Below are 21441 nucleotides of genomic sequence, written 5' to 3'. Positions count from 1 at the left end.
ATAGTATTCATATTAATGACATATTTTTAACTAAATGTGGCACTCAGTACTAACAGTGATTTACTATACTTGAGAAATGAATGAAATATTACATTCATGTAGTGCAATATGATTGGTATATATTTTTTCAAAATATCTACTTCAGCAAGATATAGGAGGATTGTTTATATACGCAGTCCCAAAAGAGACATTAGAATTAAGCAAAATTTACTCAGTTTAGTAACAAACACAAGCTTTGTTAAAAGAAAAAAATTATCTCATTAGCTTTTTGAAAAATGTTATAGCATATATGATTAACTTTTCAGCTATAGAAATACTGATTATTCAGTATTAGAAATTACAGGAGATGCCCAAACATATTATGTTTAAATGCGTTGGTTTTTTTCATATGCAATCATCAATAATAATGAACAGTCTGTTTAGCTACTAAAGAAACAAGCTGAATGTAAAATATTAAAATATTTTATTGAAGTTTTTAATAATTTCTTATCCAGAGAAGCGCAGGTACAGACATAATAACACAAACAGTGTAGATGGAACATTCAAACCTACAAGAAATGTGTAACTATTTCAATCCAAATATGCACAGTGCACAACTGTTTGAGATTAAAAAGCAAAGAAACAAACACTTCGCACTAAAGGTGGCATTTTAACATGAAGATGTTGCATTTATTTGCTGATATGGTACTTGGGTACTAAGCACCCTTGGCAAAGCTTTTACAGCTGATGATAAAACCATGGCACATTTCTTGCTTCATCCCTTTTTTTTTTTCATCTAAATGTTTAGGTCACTCTTGCTCTCTCTGGAGTGGTTTGCGTTCTGGAGGTAGCATTGGCTGTAACTTCTGCCAGCGTTTTGGAGGCCAGAGGATATGAGTAGCACGAGCATGTAGAAGTCCAAGAGAAACCTGTACCCAAAATGAAATGCATATTATCAATAAAAACTGAAAATTAAATGAACTCAGAGGTATAAGGTGCATGTTGACACATTAGAACAATCAGCGAATACAAAGCGGAGAACTTTGCATGCACAAAGAATATCTATTGCATGTAATGAAAGAAAAACATACTGCTTCAATAACAACTTTTTGTTTGCTTTGGTAAAACATTTTGTGGAACCCAGAAAAACAGAATTGTGTGGTTTATAACAAACATGAACTAGGAGTGTTTTTTCAGGTTCAAGAAGCAGCAACTGTCAGAACAGATGAGGTATTTTATAATCATCTGAAAGTTAGTGATGATTACCTATGCTGGGCATGGAAGAAAAAGGTTAAACTATCTATTCTGAATAATTTAAACAGAACCTATGTCTCAGGTTTGAGCTACACTAACTACACTATGATGTTGGCTTTTCTCAAGCATTCTGTATTTTATCACTGCCTTTCCAAATTCCATTTTGTCTCCAACCAAAAACGGAAACTACTCTGAACTATAAATATTTCCCTAGGATAAAAATGTACTTCTGGCAGAATAATTGTAAATATAAATTTTAAAAATCAAAGGTTTTTTAACTTCTAGGACTACCTCACCTACCTTCATTCATATGTTTTGTAAATATTTTACGTCTTATCATCTATTAATGTGTTATTTCAATAGTTTTGCTTTACAAACCACAGAATCATAGAATGGTTGAGAGTAGAAGGGATCTCTAGTCCAAACTCACCGCTCAAGCATGCTTCCCTAAGGCGTATTAGCCAGAATGTGTCCAGGAAGCTTTTGAATATCTCCAGGAAGGAGACCGCACAACCTACCTGAGCAACCTGTGCCAGTACTCCATTACCCTCACAGTAAATAACTTTTTCCTCATGCTCACGTGGCATTGCCTGTGTTTTAGCTTGTGCCTGCTGGCTCTCATTCTATCACTGGGCACCACTATAAAGAGTCTGGTCCCATTCTCCTGAGACTGCCCTTTCAGATTTCATTTAAGAATTTAAATGAACTTCTGGTTTGAACCTGTACATTCCTGCTTAAATTTTTATGTAAACCCACTACTTCAATCCCATTCTATTTCTCCTCACAAAAAATAAAGTGATTTCAGTAAGCAGGTAATTCAGCATTTTATGCAAATGGACACCAAGTAGCCCCCTAGGAATATCTTCAGCTAATTTTCTTGATTTCATTTCATAGGATTAATGTATATTCACTATTCTCTCTCCACTACATAATTAAATCAGTGAAGCTGAAGTGGTCTATATCTAATTCCATATTCTGTAGTTTGATGAAGCAAGTGCTGAATTACTTGAATATAATTTGGCTACCTAATAACCCACAATATCTAAAAGAATCTAGAGTAGATCACTGAAACTGCAGGCTAGCATTATATTTTGCTTGTTTGATCCCTTGCAAGGATCATTTATTTACCTGATCCACTGCCTCCTTTTCCTGCACTTAAGCAAAGGACAATATATAAGCAGACTGATAAGTAACAACTCCTTTTTGATAGGATTTAACTACTTTTTTTTTTTTTTTTTTTTTTTTTTGTCTTGACATACTTCTGTGTAGGTTGTTTGATATTTATAGAACTCACAATATCCTTTATCTCAATTATTCCATAAAGCGGCCTGCAAATGTAAAATTACCACAGGGATTAGTTCTCTGAATATACAGCATGATGGCACACACATTACAGGCTGGTGCCAAAATATAAAACTATTGCAAACATCACTACTGCATGTAAAATGTGACAGCATTAGTACAGAGATAAATGTTAAAATACTCTTCTCTAACACAAATAACATCTCATTTTCAAAGCTCTGTGTTTTCCTCAGTGCACTGCTTGTTACTGATGTCAGTAGGAGGTCTGCACACAGACTGAGAATATAATAAATGAATCAAAACTTGTTTGAAGCTCAGACAGGGAATAATTTTGCCCAGAGGAATACTTCTACTGACCATCATCTGACTTGAAACTAATAAAGAAATATCCTTCCCATAAACCTGATTTAGAGAACAACATGACTAGTGCTAAAAAGGAAAAATGGATATTGTAGGGTTATGGAAGTCTTTACTAAATAACAAATGACACTGATGCTATGGGGCTTCTTTTAAAATAACTCAAAAGCTCACTTTTAAAGCACCTTGCTGTCTGACTTCTGCAAAGAACCTTAATAACTTTTGTCCATTGCCTGTTATTATTCTGTAGTTACTACAGAAGCCATGAATTTCACTGAGGAAGAACACAATTGCTCGCAGAGAATAACCTGCCCTGTTAATGGATTTACCCTCATCAAGGTTAGAAGTGGACAGAGGGTGAACAGAGAGGCTACACTTCCTGTCACAAGAGTGAAATACTGAAATAATCTATTAAAGGAGAGATTTGCCAATTTCCTTACAGACATTATTTACTTTCTTAGGAAAATAACTTTATCTCCTTGAAATACTGTTTTAACTGTAAGAAAAATTAACCCTTTCCATGCAACAACTCTGAGGACCAAAAGGATCAACAATCTAAATAGTAGAATGTTATTCTATATTAAAGTCTAATTCTTAATCTTGCTGTTGCAACAACAGATGTTATACTGAGCTGAATCCATATTATTCTCCCTAATTTGAGCAGTTTGGGCATTAATTTTATATTTTTAATATTTAAATATGTAACTGACCAACTGATAAATGTTTTTGTTCTTTTTAACATAGAGGTTATATCTGCAAAACATGTTATGAAAGAATAATATCATTTTGGCACTGTTACTGTGATTAAAGCTAAATTTCCTTGAAGTTTGCTTGTTGTTATTATGTTAGTTGTGTGGAAACTGATTAATTTTGGCACCACATTAGGAAAAGATAAGCCTAGCCTTGATAGTGCTATCAGCAGTAGAATTTACTCATTGTGTTCTAACAGGTGGATAAATGCACCTGTTGGTAAAGAGGCTTATATTACCTTTCCTGATTCCAAAATATGTCCTTTTAAAATGCTCATTGATTTACAAACTGTGCTCTCTTCTCTGCTACTTGAAATCTCCACTGCCTCATAGCTTGATTCCTTTTCTAATCTCCAATAATAATGGAAAAAACAGCATTGATACAGTGTCAGAATTCTGTGGAAAAGAAGCGTGCAGAGGTGCACACCAAATTCTTTATAGGAATCCAGGTCCTCAGTCCACATTTCAAGAAAAGAAAAAGTCCAGATAAGAATGTAACCCTCACAAGGAAGGGTATTTGCAGCTTTCTCAGGGTATGTGAAATCTACTTAAGCTACTAAATACAGCTACTGCTGACTATCATTGGATTTGAAACTAACAAAAAAATATCCCACCCATAAACCCAAGTTAGAGGACAGTTTGATGAGCGTAAGAAAGGAAAAATATACCTATTTTTTTTTGTATTGTAGCTATTCCTGAACTTAGCTGCAAAATCACTTTAGGTTAGAAGGATTCTTCATAGGTTTCTCTTTGTTTTTTTCTTTTTCTTGAACCTCTGGTGATTAGGATCTAGCTAAAACAGCCAAGATTCCAAATTCTGTAACAACAGTGAAACAATGAAGTACAGCAGCACAGAATGTAGCCTGAGAAAGAGCAGTGCAGAAACAAAAGAATAGGTCTTTATAACAATTTTCAATCTAGACTTCCGCACTCAATTTGCTAATTAGAAGTAATAGTAAGACAAAGACATATAAAGCAATACAGGAGTGTTTGTTCTGCTGTTTTTGTAACTCTGTAAGCCTGCATTGCCATTTCAAGTAACATGCTACCAATCTCCTACCAGCTCTGTAACAATTTTCTTCCCAGGGTTTGTTTGAATTTTGCCTGCCTGCCTGCAGTTTTGATTTAGCTTGTTTAGCTGCATTTTTTTTTTTTTTCCTAATGATTAGGTAGCTATTATCTAATTTGTTATAATTTTGTTTATATTGATTATATTTCCTTACACCTGCATCAACTTTTGGCATAATTACAGGTTTTTGTATATAGCAAAAAGTTACTATTTTATGTAGAATTAAATTTTTATGACCTTATTGTGGATTTCAGGACTATAGGCATGGTATCATAATAAATGGGTACAGAATGACACTGCAGACAGCAGGCTTAAAAACAACTCAGCAGTGGTCGCTTAAATGTCTGGCTGAGGAGCTGGAGAAAAAGGATATAAGACTATCAAAATGAACAAAAAAGTGTTCAAAAGAACAAGGAATAAATCGCATAAATAAAACTTAGAATGTATAATAAATACAGATAAAAAGGAGTTGCCAATCAATGCAAAAAAAAAGGCAAAAAACATGTCAGAATTTGTATTAAGAGAATGAGATAAGAAACCATCATCATCACAGTTTTCACGGTGAAGAATTTAGGATGGCTATCAAACTTGCTGAAACACTCTTTTCCTGTCTTTCTGGGGAGGACAAGTGTTCAAAAAAGTATAAAATAATGTAAGAAATTTTGGAACAGCTTTACCTGACGCAGATAAATATGCAAAGAGAACAGGAAGATTATAAAGCACAGTAGCAATCTTTAACACTGGATCAACAAAACAATCCTTACTGAAAGTGTATTTGAATAAATGTGTGAATACAAATACACTTCTTCTGAGGAAGGAAATACTATTTGAAAGTGCTGTCTTAAAATGATTTTGTTTCATACAGCTTAAGATTAGATACATTTCAATTACTAATTCATATGTTGTCTCCTGTTCCCATTAATACCTAAATGTTTAAATTGTGCATCCTTTAAATTCCACTGAAGAGAACAACAATGGATATAAACAGAATTAAATTATAACCACAGCAGACTATGATCTGTATACTGGAGAGATTTTATTAACTGCTACAAAATCACAATTTTTGAGGCATATATCAGCCTCTGATTTTGAAGAGTCACTTTTGCTTTACTCTCATAGGTTGTTCTAGGGGTATCCCACAGGCCTTCCAAAAACCATAGACATTGATAAATATGCAAACACAAAAGCTGAAGTTCACTCAAATCAAAAAGAAAATATTACTGATCACAGTGTTTCAAATTATGCTTTCTATTCTCTGAAGTACTACATTCTCACTACATTGTTCTTGTTCATATACACATCAGCAAAGAAACTTCATACACAGCCTTTCACGTGCTCAGCACTATGGAACATCAGCTGTACTTTAAATTTTCTTCTCAAATTGTCTGCTTCATAATGCAAAATCATTGGGGATGGAATTGGGGGGATTTCTGTATCAGCAGAGTTCTATTCAGACTGCATTTGGAATATTTACTACTCCCCAACACTCTGAAAGGTGCTTATACACAGTAGGTAAAAGACTGCCTAACAGGGAGATAATCATGGTGATTTAGAGACAGATGATTTATAGACACCATTTGAGCAAGTCAACAGATTTAACAAATTTTTCCATAACTAGTAATTCTTATCCCTGTTATCTATATTCTATTAGCCAATTAGCTGTAGTTAACTAACTATACACAAATTCTGGAAGACAGGGAATGCCAAATTTTGGAGACAATTTGAAAATTGTCTCCAAAGAGACACAGTTAATGAGAAGAAGAGAAAAAAGTTCCTAAGTTCAAAAAGTCTCAAAGAAAACCTCAAGACGGAAATACCTAGACAACCATGAGTATTTCAGCTATAATGCTAACAAAAATATATAACATGGTATCGCTATCTGTGTCAAATTAGATTCCTTGTCCTTAAGAAAGGCTGTTACACCAGGTTTTGATATTAGTTTGTAGGTGTAAAACCGTCTCAGAGAATTCTCCCAGTAAATTAGTCTCTTCAGAAAATCCATACTTTAATAGAAAGTAAACATGATTGCTATTACACTTCATTTTCTGTACATGGCTGAACTTTGGAACAACTACTATCAAGTGCAGTAGCAGGAAATAAGGCTCAATAAAAATAAATTCCAGTGGATTATAGTAAAATCCCAGAGAAACCACTTCTTCTGCTAGAAGTACCTGCGATAATGAACAATGGCAGAAGAAACAAATATCCTTGACCTCCTTCTTTTATGAAAGAAAGAATCACAGAAAGATAAGAATAAATAAATTATTTTGTAAATATATAAAACCATACCAAAACAGATTTTCTTTAACTTATATCAGCTTGCTGAAGGTTAGCAAATCAAGATGCTAAGTAGCTCATGAATTTAAGAACATGAAGTGATAGATTCCTTTCAGCTACACAGCAAAATACTGGCATCTTCATCATTCTTTCCTCTCATCCCTGAACAAATCAGACCTAATGGAGCCATACAGATCTAGTGACAAAGAAAAGAATGCAGCCCATTAATTTTGCTAGTAAGTGTTCCATTACAGTTCCATTAGTTTGATAGCTGAAGCAGCAGCTCCAGGTATAGATAAAGCATTCCATATGCATTTTCTTTCACAGAGCTACCGTATAATCAGAAAGGTCCCTATCAAGGTTATCAAACTCAGAAGTGTTCATTTAGCTAGATAATATATTATAAAAGTGTCTGGAAATATATAAATCACACTGTGACAATAATTTAATTTTGAGAATGTTTTAAACAGTAAAAATTGTGACACTCAGAAATGATGCACATGTACTACATGTATAAGCATAGACATGGTCACAAAATAAGACATGAAAGACAGGATTATGTTTCAAATGCAATGACTGATCCCAGAATGAATAACATTTGCATATTAGCACAGAATATTTGTCTGAAATTCAAATAACAAGTGTGAATTCTCCAATCAAACATGATTTTGCACTTTAAGCTATTCAGATCAGAAAAGGTGAGCACGGTCACTGCATTGTAAGAAAAGCTTGAGTTATTGACTGAAAATGTGACATACTAAATACTGAAAACACTGGGTTGCATTGTCTTGTGTTCTGTCTACACACCTCTCTTAAGCCTTAAGATATAAGAGAAGTAAAGTAGAAGAAAGAAATGATCATCAAGAATTGAATATTTTTCATATATTATATCTTTCCATGGTTACTGTGCAGATAGAGACTGGTTAACCTTGAACTATGATTAACATTCATAACAGTAGTGTATGTTTAAAGGAATCAGTATCAAGTAATGTATTTTTTATTCCATTTGTGAAGGCATCAGTTGTCAAAGTCATTGACTAAATTAAATGTAGTAGCAGGTTTGGGACAAATATTGTCTGAGCTTCTATCTCAGTTTTAACTCAGCGTATTTTCTTGAAATTGTCATGAATGTATTATTGAAAAGGACACTATGACTAATTAACATCTTTGATCCTTCCCATTTGTTTCTTTCTGTGTTTTCTAAAAAAGTACTTTAAAAATATGTTAACATAGCGTGCTACTAGTCTTTTATCTTCAGAAAGCATAGCATTCTTCGAAATTATTCTTTCTTCTTTATGAACAGAACCTTTATGCTAAATAGATCTACAAATGGCTTACCAACCAATCTATTATTTATTTTAGAATTATAGTTGCAAAAACAGTGAAAGAATTTGCTTAGTTCACAGTATGACATGCTTTGCATGCTGTACATAAACAAATATCATTCAACAGTTAAAAGCTTTTTAATATTTCACTGGATGAAGCACAAAATTCACAGGCTATATAAGATTGCCACTAAGCAATGCAACTCAACAGAAGACCAACACGTACTAATAGCATTCATGGCAGAGCCCCGCACTAAAAAACAGTAATGGATTTGCAATTCAATGCTGAAAAGAATTAATAAATTGAGTTGCAATAAACAATTATTATATTTATTAGCTTCAGACAGAAAGCATTAGCTATAACCCAAGTATTAATTACTCATAAAAACATAAAAGCTTTCAAATGTGAATTCCTATTCAGCACCACATTGTGTCAGTGCCAACAGTGTCAGAAGAATGTGAGTGCAAGTGACATTTTTCAGCTTACTACACTGATACTGATTATGTGAACCATATTTCTTGACTGAATTCTGAGAACACTATGCAGAAATGCTGTACATTACAAACTAAGTTGTTTTCCACTTTTAATATGTTGTATGTCATTAATGCAAACACAGTAGTGCAGGAGTAGAAGGGCAGGAGTCACAGCACAGCTTCCTGAACTCACAATTGCATTTGCTGCCTCACTACACTGTTCCCCTGCAAACCTTATTCATCCCTCCGGGCTGATGCTCATGCAGGTGTGACCATGATGTCTGTTTCATCACCCCATCTGTGTAGCGCTGTGTGCACTCCATGGCATTGCTCTGGCCATGAGACTAACTGTGATACTTCTAAGCTCTGCTGCAAGATGGTGGTACTCCCACTCTGTTACCAGCACGCACTTGTGGAAGTGTGACAGCAAAACCTGTCTCTTACAAAGCTAATTATGAATGGCTGACATTGCAAAGCTGCACAAAAATGCTGAGATCACAGACCAAATTACACCAAAGTTGCTCAGGAAAGCACCCCTCTCAGAAATTATTTATGAACTTGAGAGGTGCTGACACTAAGGGATGTCATGGAGGACATCCCCTCCCAGTGCTGCCCCGGCAGCACTGTAGGGCAGTTCCAGCATGGGTGACTCCATAAGGGATCACTTCTGGGAATCCTCATTATCTTAAATTTTACTTGGTAGAGACTTGCCCACCAGGGGAGATCACATTACAGTAATTATCAAATGCTGAGGTAAGGAAAGAAGACAAAGTAAAGAAGTCCAGAGGAAGTAAGAAAAGCTGGCATATGGGAGTATACGAGAAAACAGCTCTAATTTTAATAAAAAGCACATCATGTTACAATACTGCAACTATTACTGGGCAAGGCAAGACTTTTATAAAGTTGGGATAAATGTTCCAAAGTTTTCAGTAACAATAGCTTCCATGTTCAGCAAATAGATCTGTCAGCCTACTCAAAGGTTCTCCATTATTTGTCATACATTTCCCAAATTCTAATGAGGTTATTGCAATGCTGTTGATTTTCTCTTATCTTAAAAGATCAGTGTACAATAGACTATTTCACTTAGATATTTCAAAAAAGATTCTACTGTGAGGCTTGCTTATATTATCTTCCAAAATGGCATCCAGAAACAGTTTGACTTACAGAGAACATGCTGTTGGCAATATGAGTTATGAAAAGAAATGGGGAGTAAATATACAATGAGCAGCTAGGATATCAAAATGTCATTAAATAGCTGCATGATATGTTATTAAAATTATAAAAGACTTTTTAATAGAGGTCTGTGTGAGGATGGCTAAAGCTCATCTAAAATGGTAAGTTTCATCAAGATAATTGTATATACTCAATCCCCTGAGCTAATTTACTGGAAGAAAAACCACACACCTAAATACTTAAATATACACAAAGACTTTTCTCCCTCTTATAGCTTTAATAATAGCTATGAATTTAAGAATGCTTAAATACTTCCTCTCTTGTCTTTATCTCATTTATTCTGCATTTTCTTTGAACTTACAGAGAAGAGATTAAATATACTAAAACCAACTTGTACTTTATTTGGAAATTTTCTATGTCTTACTATACTGTAATATTTGCTTCTTGGTATAATCACGATCAAATAGCTATCCTTTCACTTTGTAAGAGAAATTATGATTAAATAATTGACTCTATTAATTATGAATGTCATTTCCACATCCTACATAACTAATCTGCTTCATATTCGGTTTTTTTTTTTTTTTTTAGTTCACTCCTGATAAGCTTAAGATAATGGCATAACAGGTTCAGCTAAGAAAAAAAGCTTCACAAAAATAAATCAGAAGTATATTAACATTCATATCCTAATTTAGATGCTGTTGCAGTTCTCCTTTGCAAGCCTAAATCTACGAAACTGAATCTCACATTAGATGATTGTTTAATTCTGTACAGAAAAATTCCTAAGTGAGGTAACAGACTTTCTGTGTGCTTATGGAGAAGGAAACTTTAGAGAATTCACTATGATGGATCATATCACCAGGCCTGACATGTACCAGGTGGCCAGGCAGAGCTGACTGATGCAGGGAAATCACAGAATCATAGAATGGCTTGGGTTAGATGGGATCATCTAGTTCCCCCCTCCTTGCCATGGGCACCTTTGCCACCCACAAGATCCAGTTGCCCACTCCCAGTGGAGAAGTAGGAGACCAGCAGTCAGGGTGACGCAGATCCTCATCGCTGTGGGGATTTCATAAAAAATTAGGAGGGAGAGAAGGAGACCATGCATGAGCTTCCTGGCCATTACATAAGAATCCAGTTCGCTGGCCAAAAGAGAGGTACATTCTGCCATTGGGATGTTCTAGGAAACCTCTACTAATCAGTGTATGTCCTCTTGTAGAGTGGCACAGGATTCCTGAAAGCCTGTGCTACACTTTGAAAAAGCAAATAAATGTCTGAGGTTCCCTAGAACATATGAAAAGCAGTTGGTAGACAGTCCCAGTCACTCTCTTCAAGGTCTTTGGAATTATTCCTGGAACATACACAGTATTTTTTTTTTTTTTTCCTGTTTTCCCCTTGCTCTCCAGCTTTCTTTAACATACACTTCAGTAACACGACAGAATAATATATACTAAATAACTAAGACAGACTTTCTTTCAAAATAAAAAATTACCTTCCTGGTTAGACAAAGACTATAGCCAGACTTAATCCACTACTTCACCATCAAGAGCTATATTTATCTCAAGGAGATATTAAGAATTTTTCTTAAGCTATACAGCATGAGAGAGAAAGTAGTGGAAGACTAATGAATTCAGTTTCCTGAATATTTAATAAAATATTCTCTCAAAGTAATAATCAAGCCATAGTTCAGCAAAGCATGTGCTGAACTTTAAATATTCAAGTAAAACACTTGAGCACATTATTAAAATTAAGTAAAATAAAATATAATTTCCATAGAGCTAATAATCCAGATTTATTAACTCTTTCAACTGTGTTATTTTTTCATAGTATATACAGCTAATAGGTTATTTTAGCTAGGTATAAGCATATGGGATGGATAGGTCATCAGTATGGGAAAATGATTAGCACGTTCAGTTTAGGAGCTGAAAGATCTAAATTTTAAAACTTAACACCATCAAAATTAATTCAGTCAGAGTAGAGCCCTTCCACTTCCAGAAAGAAAATCAACAAAATTAAAATTCTTTTTAAGCACTTACCTTTGTTACACAATAGATTCAAGATACACTGCAAATACAACATTTATTCTGTACCTCAGTGTTTTGGGGGACAGTAATCACATTTTAGGCCAGCAGCAGGCTGCATATCCATCACCATTACTATAATGCCTGGAGATCCAAAACTGTCTCTGACATTAGCTGAGGAGACAGTAGTAGTGACATGTGCAGACAGCATAACTTGATCATCAGTCTACTTTGGAAAAATATAGTTCTGTATGTTTAATGAGTTGATTTTTTCTGCTACAGGATTAAAACACTCGAAGTAAGGGCAGAATAAAGTGATCCTATTTTAAATGGAATATGACTCTGAGGTCATTATGAATTGTTCATCTTCTATCTTGCTTTACTATGAGCTATGTGTAAAGGCTATGGAATTAAGGCATTTAAAATTGCTTTGCAGCAGAGATCTGGCAACATATCCCAAGAATCTTTGTTCTCTCATATTGCACAGCTTAATCTGAGCATAGTAAGGGCTATGCATTCTTGTTTTCAAAGTGAAAATTTGAGCATTTTCTTGTTCAATGAGTCCAAATCTTTTTTTTTTTTTTTCCTTGAAGATAAAAGCAAAACAAAAGAATAAACCACCACCAAACCTTGAGAAGACAAGTCTCTATTCATTACTGTAAATTTCCTGTAATCATGTAAGTCTCCATTTCACCCCACATCTTCTAGAGTCATACACTGACAGGAGAAAAGCTAAAGCTGCTTTGTCTTCAGAAGTCTCACCATCTGGTGGTATGCACCATTTACCCATTTGAAGAATGAATCAATCTTAAACTGGAAGCTGCCACGTTGTATGTCTGTGGACATGAGGACTTTAATCGCGAATTAAACACACATCATGAATCAAAATCATGATACTGATACATGATGCAGCAAGTAAGAAGATGGAAGTTAGTATCTACTGATAATAACATACACATCTAGAAAAGTTTGTTTTCTATCCAAAGCAAACAAAAGCAAGGCCAGAATCTCAAGAGATTTAGGGGAAAAAAAAAAAAAAAAAAAAAAAAAGATGCAAATAGGACAAAAACTTTGAATAGATGCTGAGTTGCTTGAACAACTCACACCCTGAAATCAGACTTCCTCTCCATACTTCAGTAAAGATACAAATTTAGTGAACATTACTAACAACTGAAAAAGATTCTCAATAAGTACTAATACAAAGCCTTCTTTGAAACTAATGCCTTCTATTTTATTTTGTTGGCCCACAATGTCAGAGGCAAATGTTGATAGTATGGCAGTAGAAATTGAACCTTCACACCAACATTCCATTTTGCTGCCATGTGACAGACGGCAGCAGAGGAGCAGTCTGACAAAATGGTGGCTGACACTGAAGTATATATGAAGCAAAGGTGTGTCACTGAATTGAAGAAAAAAAAATGGCACCCACTGTCATTCATTAATGCTTCCTGAACATTTATGGAGACCAAAAAGTGGACATGAGCACAGTGAAGTCGTGCATTTCAGCTGTGGTGGCAGCAACATGAAAGACAAGCCACATTCCAGAATGCCATGCAGATTTTTAGAAGAGCACGTGCAGGTTCTTGTTCATTGCCAGTGAAAATGCATAGCTACTGATAGTGGCTATGTTGAAAAACAGTTTTGTAGCTGAGAATTTGCTCTATGTAATATTGCTATTGAGCTCTATGCATCTGTTGTAGTTTACATAGAAATAAATAAATGCATGAAGAAATAGAGACTATCTCTTAAAAAACAGCATCACTCCTAACCAATGACAATCAAAATAAATTCAATTATGACTTACCATTCTTCAGTACATTACATATTCTCATTCATAATAGTACAAAACAGACACAAAATGTTCCTTTAGTTTACTACTGTGGATGTGACGCTATAAGAATCTCTGTTATACCAAAGCACATCTACTGCTGTTACACAAACAAGGTTGAGTCTATTTGATTATTATCATTTGAGATTTTTTACTGAGTACCATGCCAAAATTAATCTCTATTTAATAAGATTTTTTCAAAGAGTTTTAAAATATCAAAATTCTGAAATATGCTCATTACAACTATTAGTAATTTAAAATGATAGCTTATAAATAAGTTGTGATTGGATCCTAAAGGCATATCAGATACAGTGTTCACATGACAGCATGTTTTATGCATGATACATGGGTCCAGTTGATTACTTTTTTATTAATTTTTATTATTGTCTTGAAAAAAAAAGCTTAAATTTCTGCCATCACAAGTATAATTTTTGCTTACTTTTCCTTCCTATCATAGCACACTGACATCATCCACCTGTACACTAGAAAACTGTGAATTACTCAATTTGTGTCCCTCAGCTTCTCCAGTATGAGACAGCACAACTGTTACAACATAACAGCCATAAACTAAAACATAAAAGGCAACAAAGATGCTCATGAAGCCTTAATTTCTCTGTATTTGACAGAGACACTAACATGATGAGTTGTGACATTTCTGTGTAAAATCCTTTTTGAATTTGGAGTGTGTCAAATTGTATCAGTCAGGAGTCAATAAGTTCCTCGTGACATCTCACCCATAGGGAAAGCTTGGGTGTGACTTTTTGTTTTGCTCTGCTATTTTAAGAGTATGATGAGGACTGCAGTAACAGTTCTGCAAACTACTCAGCCTTCAAAGCGTTGTATAAAATACTACATCATAGATCTGTATATATTAAAAAACAGAGAGAAGAAGGAAGAGAAGGAAGGAAGGAAGGAAGGAAGAGAAGGAAGGAAGGAAGGAAGGAAGGAAAGAAGGAAGGAAGGAAGGAAGGAAGGAAGGAAGGAAGGAAGGAAGGAAGGAAGGAAAAACTTGAAAGTATAAAAAAAAAATTCAGAAATGTAAAGCGTCCTCTATTTTTGACAATTAAGCCACTAGAGCTGAAGACTGTTGAAAAATATGCTAACAAAAATATCAGAAATACTTTTTGTAAAAATATTTATTTTCTTATCTAAAGAAATTAAATTAGAAAACAATAAAACAAATTGACAATAAATGTCAAAATAAAAGCAAGAGTATCTTCGTTAAAAAACCAAGGTCAGTAACACAAATATAAAAATGAAGATGTGGCAGTAACTTTTTGATTGCAATTATAATTCCTAAGGGTATTTTTGCCATTGGTGTTTCCTAGAGGAAACAAAGCTACTCAGAGCCAATAACATATTGTTCTATACTTTCTAAATAATGATATATGTTGCACTAAAAAAGTCATCCTCAGCTGTGAATTTCATAATGCCTTAGTTTGAAATGTAATTTTAACATTGACTGCAGTCTGGAACTCTTCTTCAAGCTAATTATTTGAAAGCCAATTGCAGTAAATCCATGAGGACTGTTCCTGTAAACCAGTAATCCTAAGATTTATTTCATTTTCTTAGTAAAATGGGGGATTTAAAAAGCTAGCAAACAAACAAACAACAGCAACAAAACAAAAAATGGATATGTGGAAGATTGTGAAAAATGATAGTGTGAAACTTCTCTTGAATCTTACTGGTTGCAACTGTTAATGTATAGAGGAGTGTGAGCAGCAAAGCTTAACAGTATTATTACACTGACAAAAGTAGATGAGAGCCTAGTATTGTGCTGCATTTTGCTTTTGATGAGGGCTATTATTTCTAATAAGCATAATACGCAATAATATTACAGCTTGTCATGACTTTTCTGGAAAACATGAAAGCTTGCAACAAATAGGTAAGATTTATGAATATCACTGGTATACAGACACTGTCTCTTATGCTACCTACTGAAGCGCTAATGGAAAGTACTGCTAGTCACAGGGGAAACAAATAGGACAAAAATATTTAGTGGAATACTTGGTCTTCCAGCCAAAAAAATATAAATAAATAAAAATCCCCCTAAAATATTCTGAGTTCTACTAGAGAAATGTGAATGCTGCTTAAGATTCCTTCCAGCACTAACAAGCATTGATAACCTAACCCGAGGGACTTATTTGGAGAACTTGTTTGTCAACCAGAACAAAGCCCTATGCAAACAAGGAGGAACACTCATTCCCTCTGAAATTTCTGAATCTCCTGTCCATTTTCATAAGACAAGATATGAGTAGTGAAAAGCCAATTGCCTCACAGGCATTAGACTCAGACAGCTATTAGAATACAGTGCAGACTACTGTAAAATTTACAATAAGTCTGACACAGAGCTTATTGGATTTAATGGATATAATTTCATATATAATTTAATTTGTTTCAGTGGACACTGGTTTTAACCCGATTGGTATGATCTAATGTCTAACTGAAGCACATGGAAAAATACTCACAAAAGAAATCATATATGCATGCCCTATTATGAGCTCCTTGGGTGGATGAAGACAGAGATTCTAAGACAAATTTTATTACTACTATCCTTGGCTTATGTGTCTGTATTTTTTTTCCTATTTCAAACATACTGGGTTTTACATAGAAAAGATTCCTTGGAAATAATCGGAGAACTTCAAGCAATTTCTGTCTATCTGGAATACTTGCTATGACGTTGCTTTCTGCAGAGTAAAGGCACATCTACATGCACATCTTTCTGACCCAAGAATTTGCATGCTGGAGGTCTAATAAAGCAAACACTCCAGGGTTTTTGACAGCCTCAAACTAACACTGTGTCAAGAAGACATAAGAAATAGATCAATATAACTTGTAATTTAAATACGTTGCATTAAAGTTCTCTAATGTCTAAAACAGCAATGTGATAGAGCAGTGATCTCTGATAAAAATAAGAGGATTATTTAGATAAGTTTAAAATATATATTAAATTTAGGAAATTACAGTTAGAAAACCAAGTTGAAGAAAATATCTAGTGATCAGAATGAATAAAATGAAGTCCAAACAAATTATTTTACTAGATTCTCTCTCTGTATGCTCTTGAAATCCTGTGAGAAAATCAGCAAGCCTGTATTCTCCCACCTAATTCAATAAGCTAAACTGAAAAACATGCTAAGCTCTATAGATAAGTAGTGGGAAGAGAGGACCTCAATAGAGTGATGCAGACTTGCAGTAGGCAGTACAAGTCCTTCCCATTTCCTTCCATTGACTGTAGACAGAAGCTAGGCAACTGTCCTATTAATTTGAGTGCCTCTGTTCAAGGCTTACAATTAGATTAAAAGAATCTGGCCTTCTTTATTGCTTTTAAAATCATGTAATGTTCTCCATTAAAATCCATCTGTTCAAAAGACATGCTCAAAATAAATGGTAAACCTCATTTCACATTAAATTAAAGTCCCAAATAACTTGATGCTATATTTAGAGAGGACAACAGCAAAGCTCCTTTCGGATTTCACTAGCCCAGAACCAGGATGCAGTAGTTGATACTGCTTTGTCCCAGACTCATGAATAATTGGAGTGTTTTTTGGAAAGGGTTTTGTTTGTTGGCTTTTTTTTTTTTTCAATTGCTGTTTTGTGCTTTTTTTCCCCTCAGAAAGCTATGTAAGAAGTCTTCCTTTTTACACTGCAGTGCTAAAGGAGAATAGTAATATCTGTAGGTAGATTATTGCATATAGGATAGATTACAGCGTTAGAAATCTTGGTGACCTTGAGTAGAATCAGTTCCGAAATGCAATTTGTTAAATACTATTCTATTACCAGACAGATCTGGGAGTGAGGGTATATGAGAATAGCAAAGCTGAAATCCCTTGGGGTAGTTAGATAAAACGTAGCAGAACCTGTCTAAATAGCACATTTGTTGTATCTAGTTTTGTCACTTCAAAATGCTTTGCTCAGGAAGCTGCTAAGCTCAGGAGTAGAAATCACCTCATCTCAGCTATCACAGAAGCATTGTTGTATACTGCCTCTGTTCTAACCATAGCAATACACTGCCATGAAAAAAAAATAAAAATCACTGGTGTAAAGCTGGGTTAAAAATACTCCTTTTAGAAGTAAAACAGAATGCATTAAAAAGAAAGACTTCTTGTCTACTATTAAATCACTCCAAATTTTTTTTTTATTAAAAAAACAAACAAACAACAACTTGTCGATTTAACCTCAGCTCCCAGGGATTCTTTTTTATATTGCACTTTCAGGGAAGTAGGTATGTCGTGTTTTCTCTATGGGATCTCATCTGAAATGAGTCAGTCAGTCTATACTACTCACACTGAAAAGAACTTCATCTAAAAGTACTCTAAGATTGGATCTTTTTGTGTGAAGCCTGAGCAATCTGCAGCCAGTGAAGAATAAAAAATATACTGAGGATTCACCACCAGAGATGCAATCATGAGATGCAGAAATAATTGCTGGTGCGCTATGGGAAGTTTGGGCTTCATACAGTTTTAGTCAGTTCTATGTGTCCTGCAAATTTTATATGCCAGGTTATGTAGATAGTAATATTTCATCATACAGAAATGATACAACATAAAAGGATGATTTTTTTTATTATTTTATTTTATTTTATTTTTAATACATACCTTTACTTCATTTTTAGATGCATTATAAAATCACTCTCAACTTCCTGGTCTCTTACTTTCAATATAATTATTTCTCCAGTGGGGCCTAGTTTTACTAAGGCTTAATTGGCCTATATTCAGTCATTTACAAATATAACAGCTGTGGATAGTTATATTATGCTAATATGACTTTAAATTATATTTTTCACACTATCTGTAGGCTAAAGTCAATTGGATGGTTCTGGTTTCAGTTTGAAATAGAAAAAAAAAGAAAAAACTGAAAGAAAACAAGTAGTTATATTTAAAGATTTATGCTGGAACTCTGTTTCTGCAGGTAGTGCATGAATATTTTCTCTGAAATGAAGTGTCCTTGATATACTCTTCTTGCACTTTATACCATTCCATGAATTATAGAAGAATCCACAGTGTCTGTGTATGTTATTTGGAAGTCAGTACTCTCCTTAAAAGCAGACTGAAGTAAGGAAAACTGAATTATCCAATCAGTAGTCACTTGGTATCAACACAGACTTGCCAAGGGGAAAAAAAAATTAAGCTCAAAAAGAAAAATATTTCCAGAAAGAAGCCTTGAGAAAGAGATATTAAGCCAGGTTAAAAGCATTACAACACTATTTCTGGGGGAAAAAATAAATAATAAAATAAAATAAAATAAAATAAAATAAAATAAAATAAAATGGTTAAACAGACCAATAATTGAGACTTCTACAGCTAATTGGAGCAAGGGAGTATGATAAGGTTTCTATGACCAGTCTATGGCCCCCGTTGACATTCACTGATGCTGACTAAACATTCATGGAGTCCAAAGAGTGAATGTGAACACAGTGAGGTGGTAGGTGGTGCATTTCTACAGTGGTGAGAGCAACGTGAAAGACAAGCCACATTCCAAACAGCCATGCTCTGCTGTCACACCACGAAATGTAGGGTGTCTCAATCAGCTCATCCATGAGATTCTGCTACTGCTGGTATGTCAAAAAAGAGTGTTTTGTAGCTGAGAATTTGCTCTAACAAATAGTGTTATTGTGCTCTTTGTATCAGTTGTAGTTTCCATGGAAATAAATATGAGTCCAGAGTGACCTACATATAACCTTGGAAACTTTTGTGTCTTTCTGGACTAAGCAAACATCCTTTTTTTCAGTTTCAGTGGAATCCTTAAGCTAGGTTCAAAATGAAACTAACTGTACTCTCCTTTTATCTCATCTATTGGTTTTATCTGAGTCACTGAACTATGTGCCCTTTCAAACTGACTTAAAAGTTTAAAAATAAACACTGTTCTAGTAGATTTGCTAGATTCAACACTTTTCTAGTACAATGACGATGAAGATCTATGTGAAAAAAAAGGTTCCATTAGAAATCTTTTCTTACAAACATTTAAAATGCTACATCTCTCCAGAATATATCTGAAGAAAGAGAGCTATTATACTAGATAAGTCACAAAGCACTATGACATGTGCTGTATTATGAACAGTAGCATACAAGCCTTATTTTCTTTTTGATTTTAAACTATCATTCAAAGTCAAAAGCACTTTTCGCACCCCCCTCCAAACTGCAAGTAAAATCCTTTCCCTTGTCAAAGCAAAGCTACTTTAAATAGCAATATAACACTGACACTGTGACAACAGAACTGCTAATTTATACACAACTGATTATCATCCGACTGATATGAAGCCAGCTGTAATATGCCTAATATGGTAGGACTAAAGGTCAATATAGTTTGCAGAAAAAGTATTCAAGATAAATTTCCTGATTATGCAAATGCTAATAGTATGTTAAAATAATAATAATAAAAAAAAAAAGTAAAAAGTAAAAAGAAAATTAGAAATAAAAAATTCCTACAAATCTATTCAGAACGTCTGCCACATCTAGGAGCCTTTCATGTTATTGAGAGAGGTCCAGTCAACAACTGAACTTGGATTTTGCAACCAAGTGGTTAAGATGGAATTATATCACTCTCAAGTGGCTAACGTAGCTGCTGATGATAGCCAATGCAGGATTTAATAAGGTATCTTGGGATATTTTATAGACAGAAAAAAGCCAATATAAATTCAACCAGATAATCAAAGACAGCAAGAAAATGAGGAAATGATATTGTCCAATTGTCCCCATGTAGAGACCTCTAAAATGCGTCTTGAAGTTTCTAGTCTCTAATGTACAGAACTTCTTTGCCTGAAATACTGAAAATGACAAATCAGATCCAGAAAAAAAAAAAAAAAAAAGAGCATAATATGAAAAGTATGCAGCAATACATGAAAAAGGTAATTCTCAGGTAACCGTATACAATCTTGTGCCTCTGACAACTCAAATTGTTTTAAACAATGTGCAATTCATGGCCAAGGCAGGGCAAATACATTCCTTTCTTCATTTATTTGTTTCATTCTCCACAGTAATGAAGTGAATAAATAAAATTACTTCTAAAAAGCCATTTTAAGTCATTATCATTTATGCCTCAAGGAAAAGAACCTTGAAATCCTTCTGTGTGTAAGCAATCCCCCTTCCCTGTTCAATTTGGAAATAAATTCTGCACATACTGGAAAGGAGGATCAGTTCAAAAGCACACAACAAAATAAAAATGATACAAAATGAAGACAATTGGCAACATGCGTATAGTTAGGATTATATTAGGTCAATGAGCAGAATTCAAAAGTAGAGTTATTTTCACAGTGGCTCATAGAATATTAATTTACTAAATTGAATATTTGATAGTTCATTTTAGCCGCATTGTGGAAAAGCACAAGCAGAGCAAACTGACACAGGAACCCACATCCAATTAAAGCATTCAGAAACACAGTTTCGTATTTTGACAAAAACAAATACAGGGAATAACTGAAGGCACTAAGTACTTTGTCTTGACTTTCTTGTCTTGACTTTCTTTACTGCAGAGGAAGAGTACTCAGTTTAGGACCTTGCCTAAATCATTGTCTACAGAATCCCTTCATCCATCTCTTTTTTTCCACAGATTGTAGATGCATCCTAAAGAGAGTACTCTACAGTTGGCCTTTGAGAATACCTTCAGCTCCTTTTAGCCAATTCTCCAGGCAGGTGATTAC

The 21441-nt window shown here is 34.3% G+C and overlaps 1 protein-coding gene across 2 annotated transcripts in view; it reads right to left on the bottom strand.

Annotated features, from left to right (window-relative positions):
- Positions 1 to 446: 446 nt before the first annotated feature.
- Positions 447 to 21441, bottom strand: part of IMMP2L (inner mitochondrial membrane peptidase subunit 2) — a 474009-nt gene continuing 453014 nt past the window's right edge. For both annotated transcript variants that reach the window (XM_085219448.1, XM_003201996.5), the window contains exon 6: positions 447 to 908. In XM_085219448.1, the coding sequence (XP_085075574.1) occupies positions 789 to 908 (120 nt within the window). In that variant the 3' untranslated portion in view covers positions 447 to 788. The remainder of the gene's footprint in view (positions 909 to 21441) is intronic.

The sequence above is a fragment of the Meleagris gallopavo genome, chromosome 1, assembly GCF_905368555.1.
Source record: "Meleagris gallopavo chromosome 1, MGAL_WU_HG_1.1, whole genome shotgun sequence".
Taxonomy (NCBI): Eukaryota; Metazoa; Chordata; class Aves; order Galliformes; family Phasianidae; genus Meleagris; species Meleagris gallopavo.
Note: the sequence above shows the minus strand (reverse complement) of the source record. Positions and strands in the feature narration are given on the sequence as shown.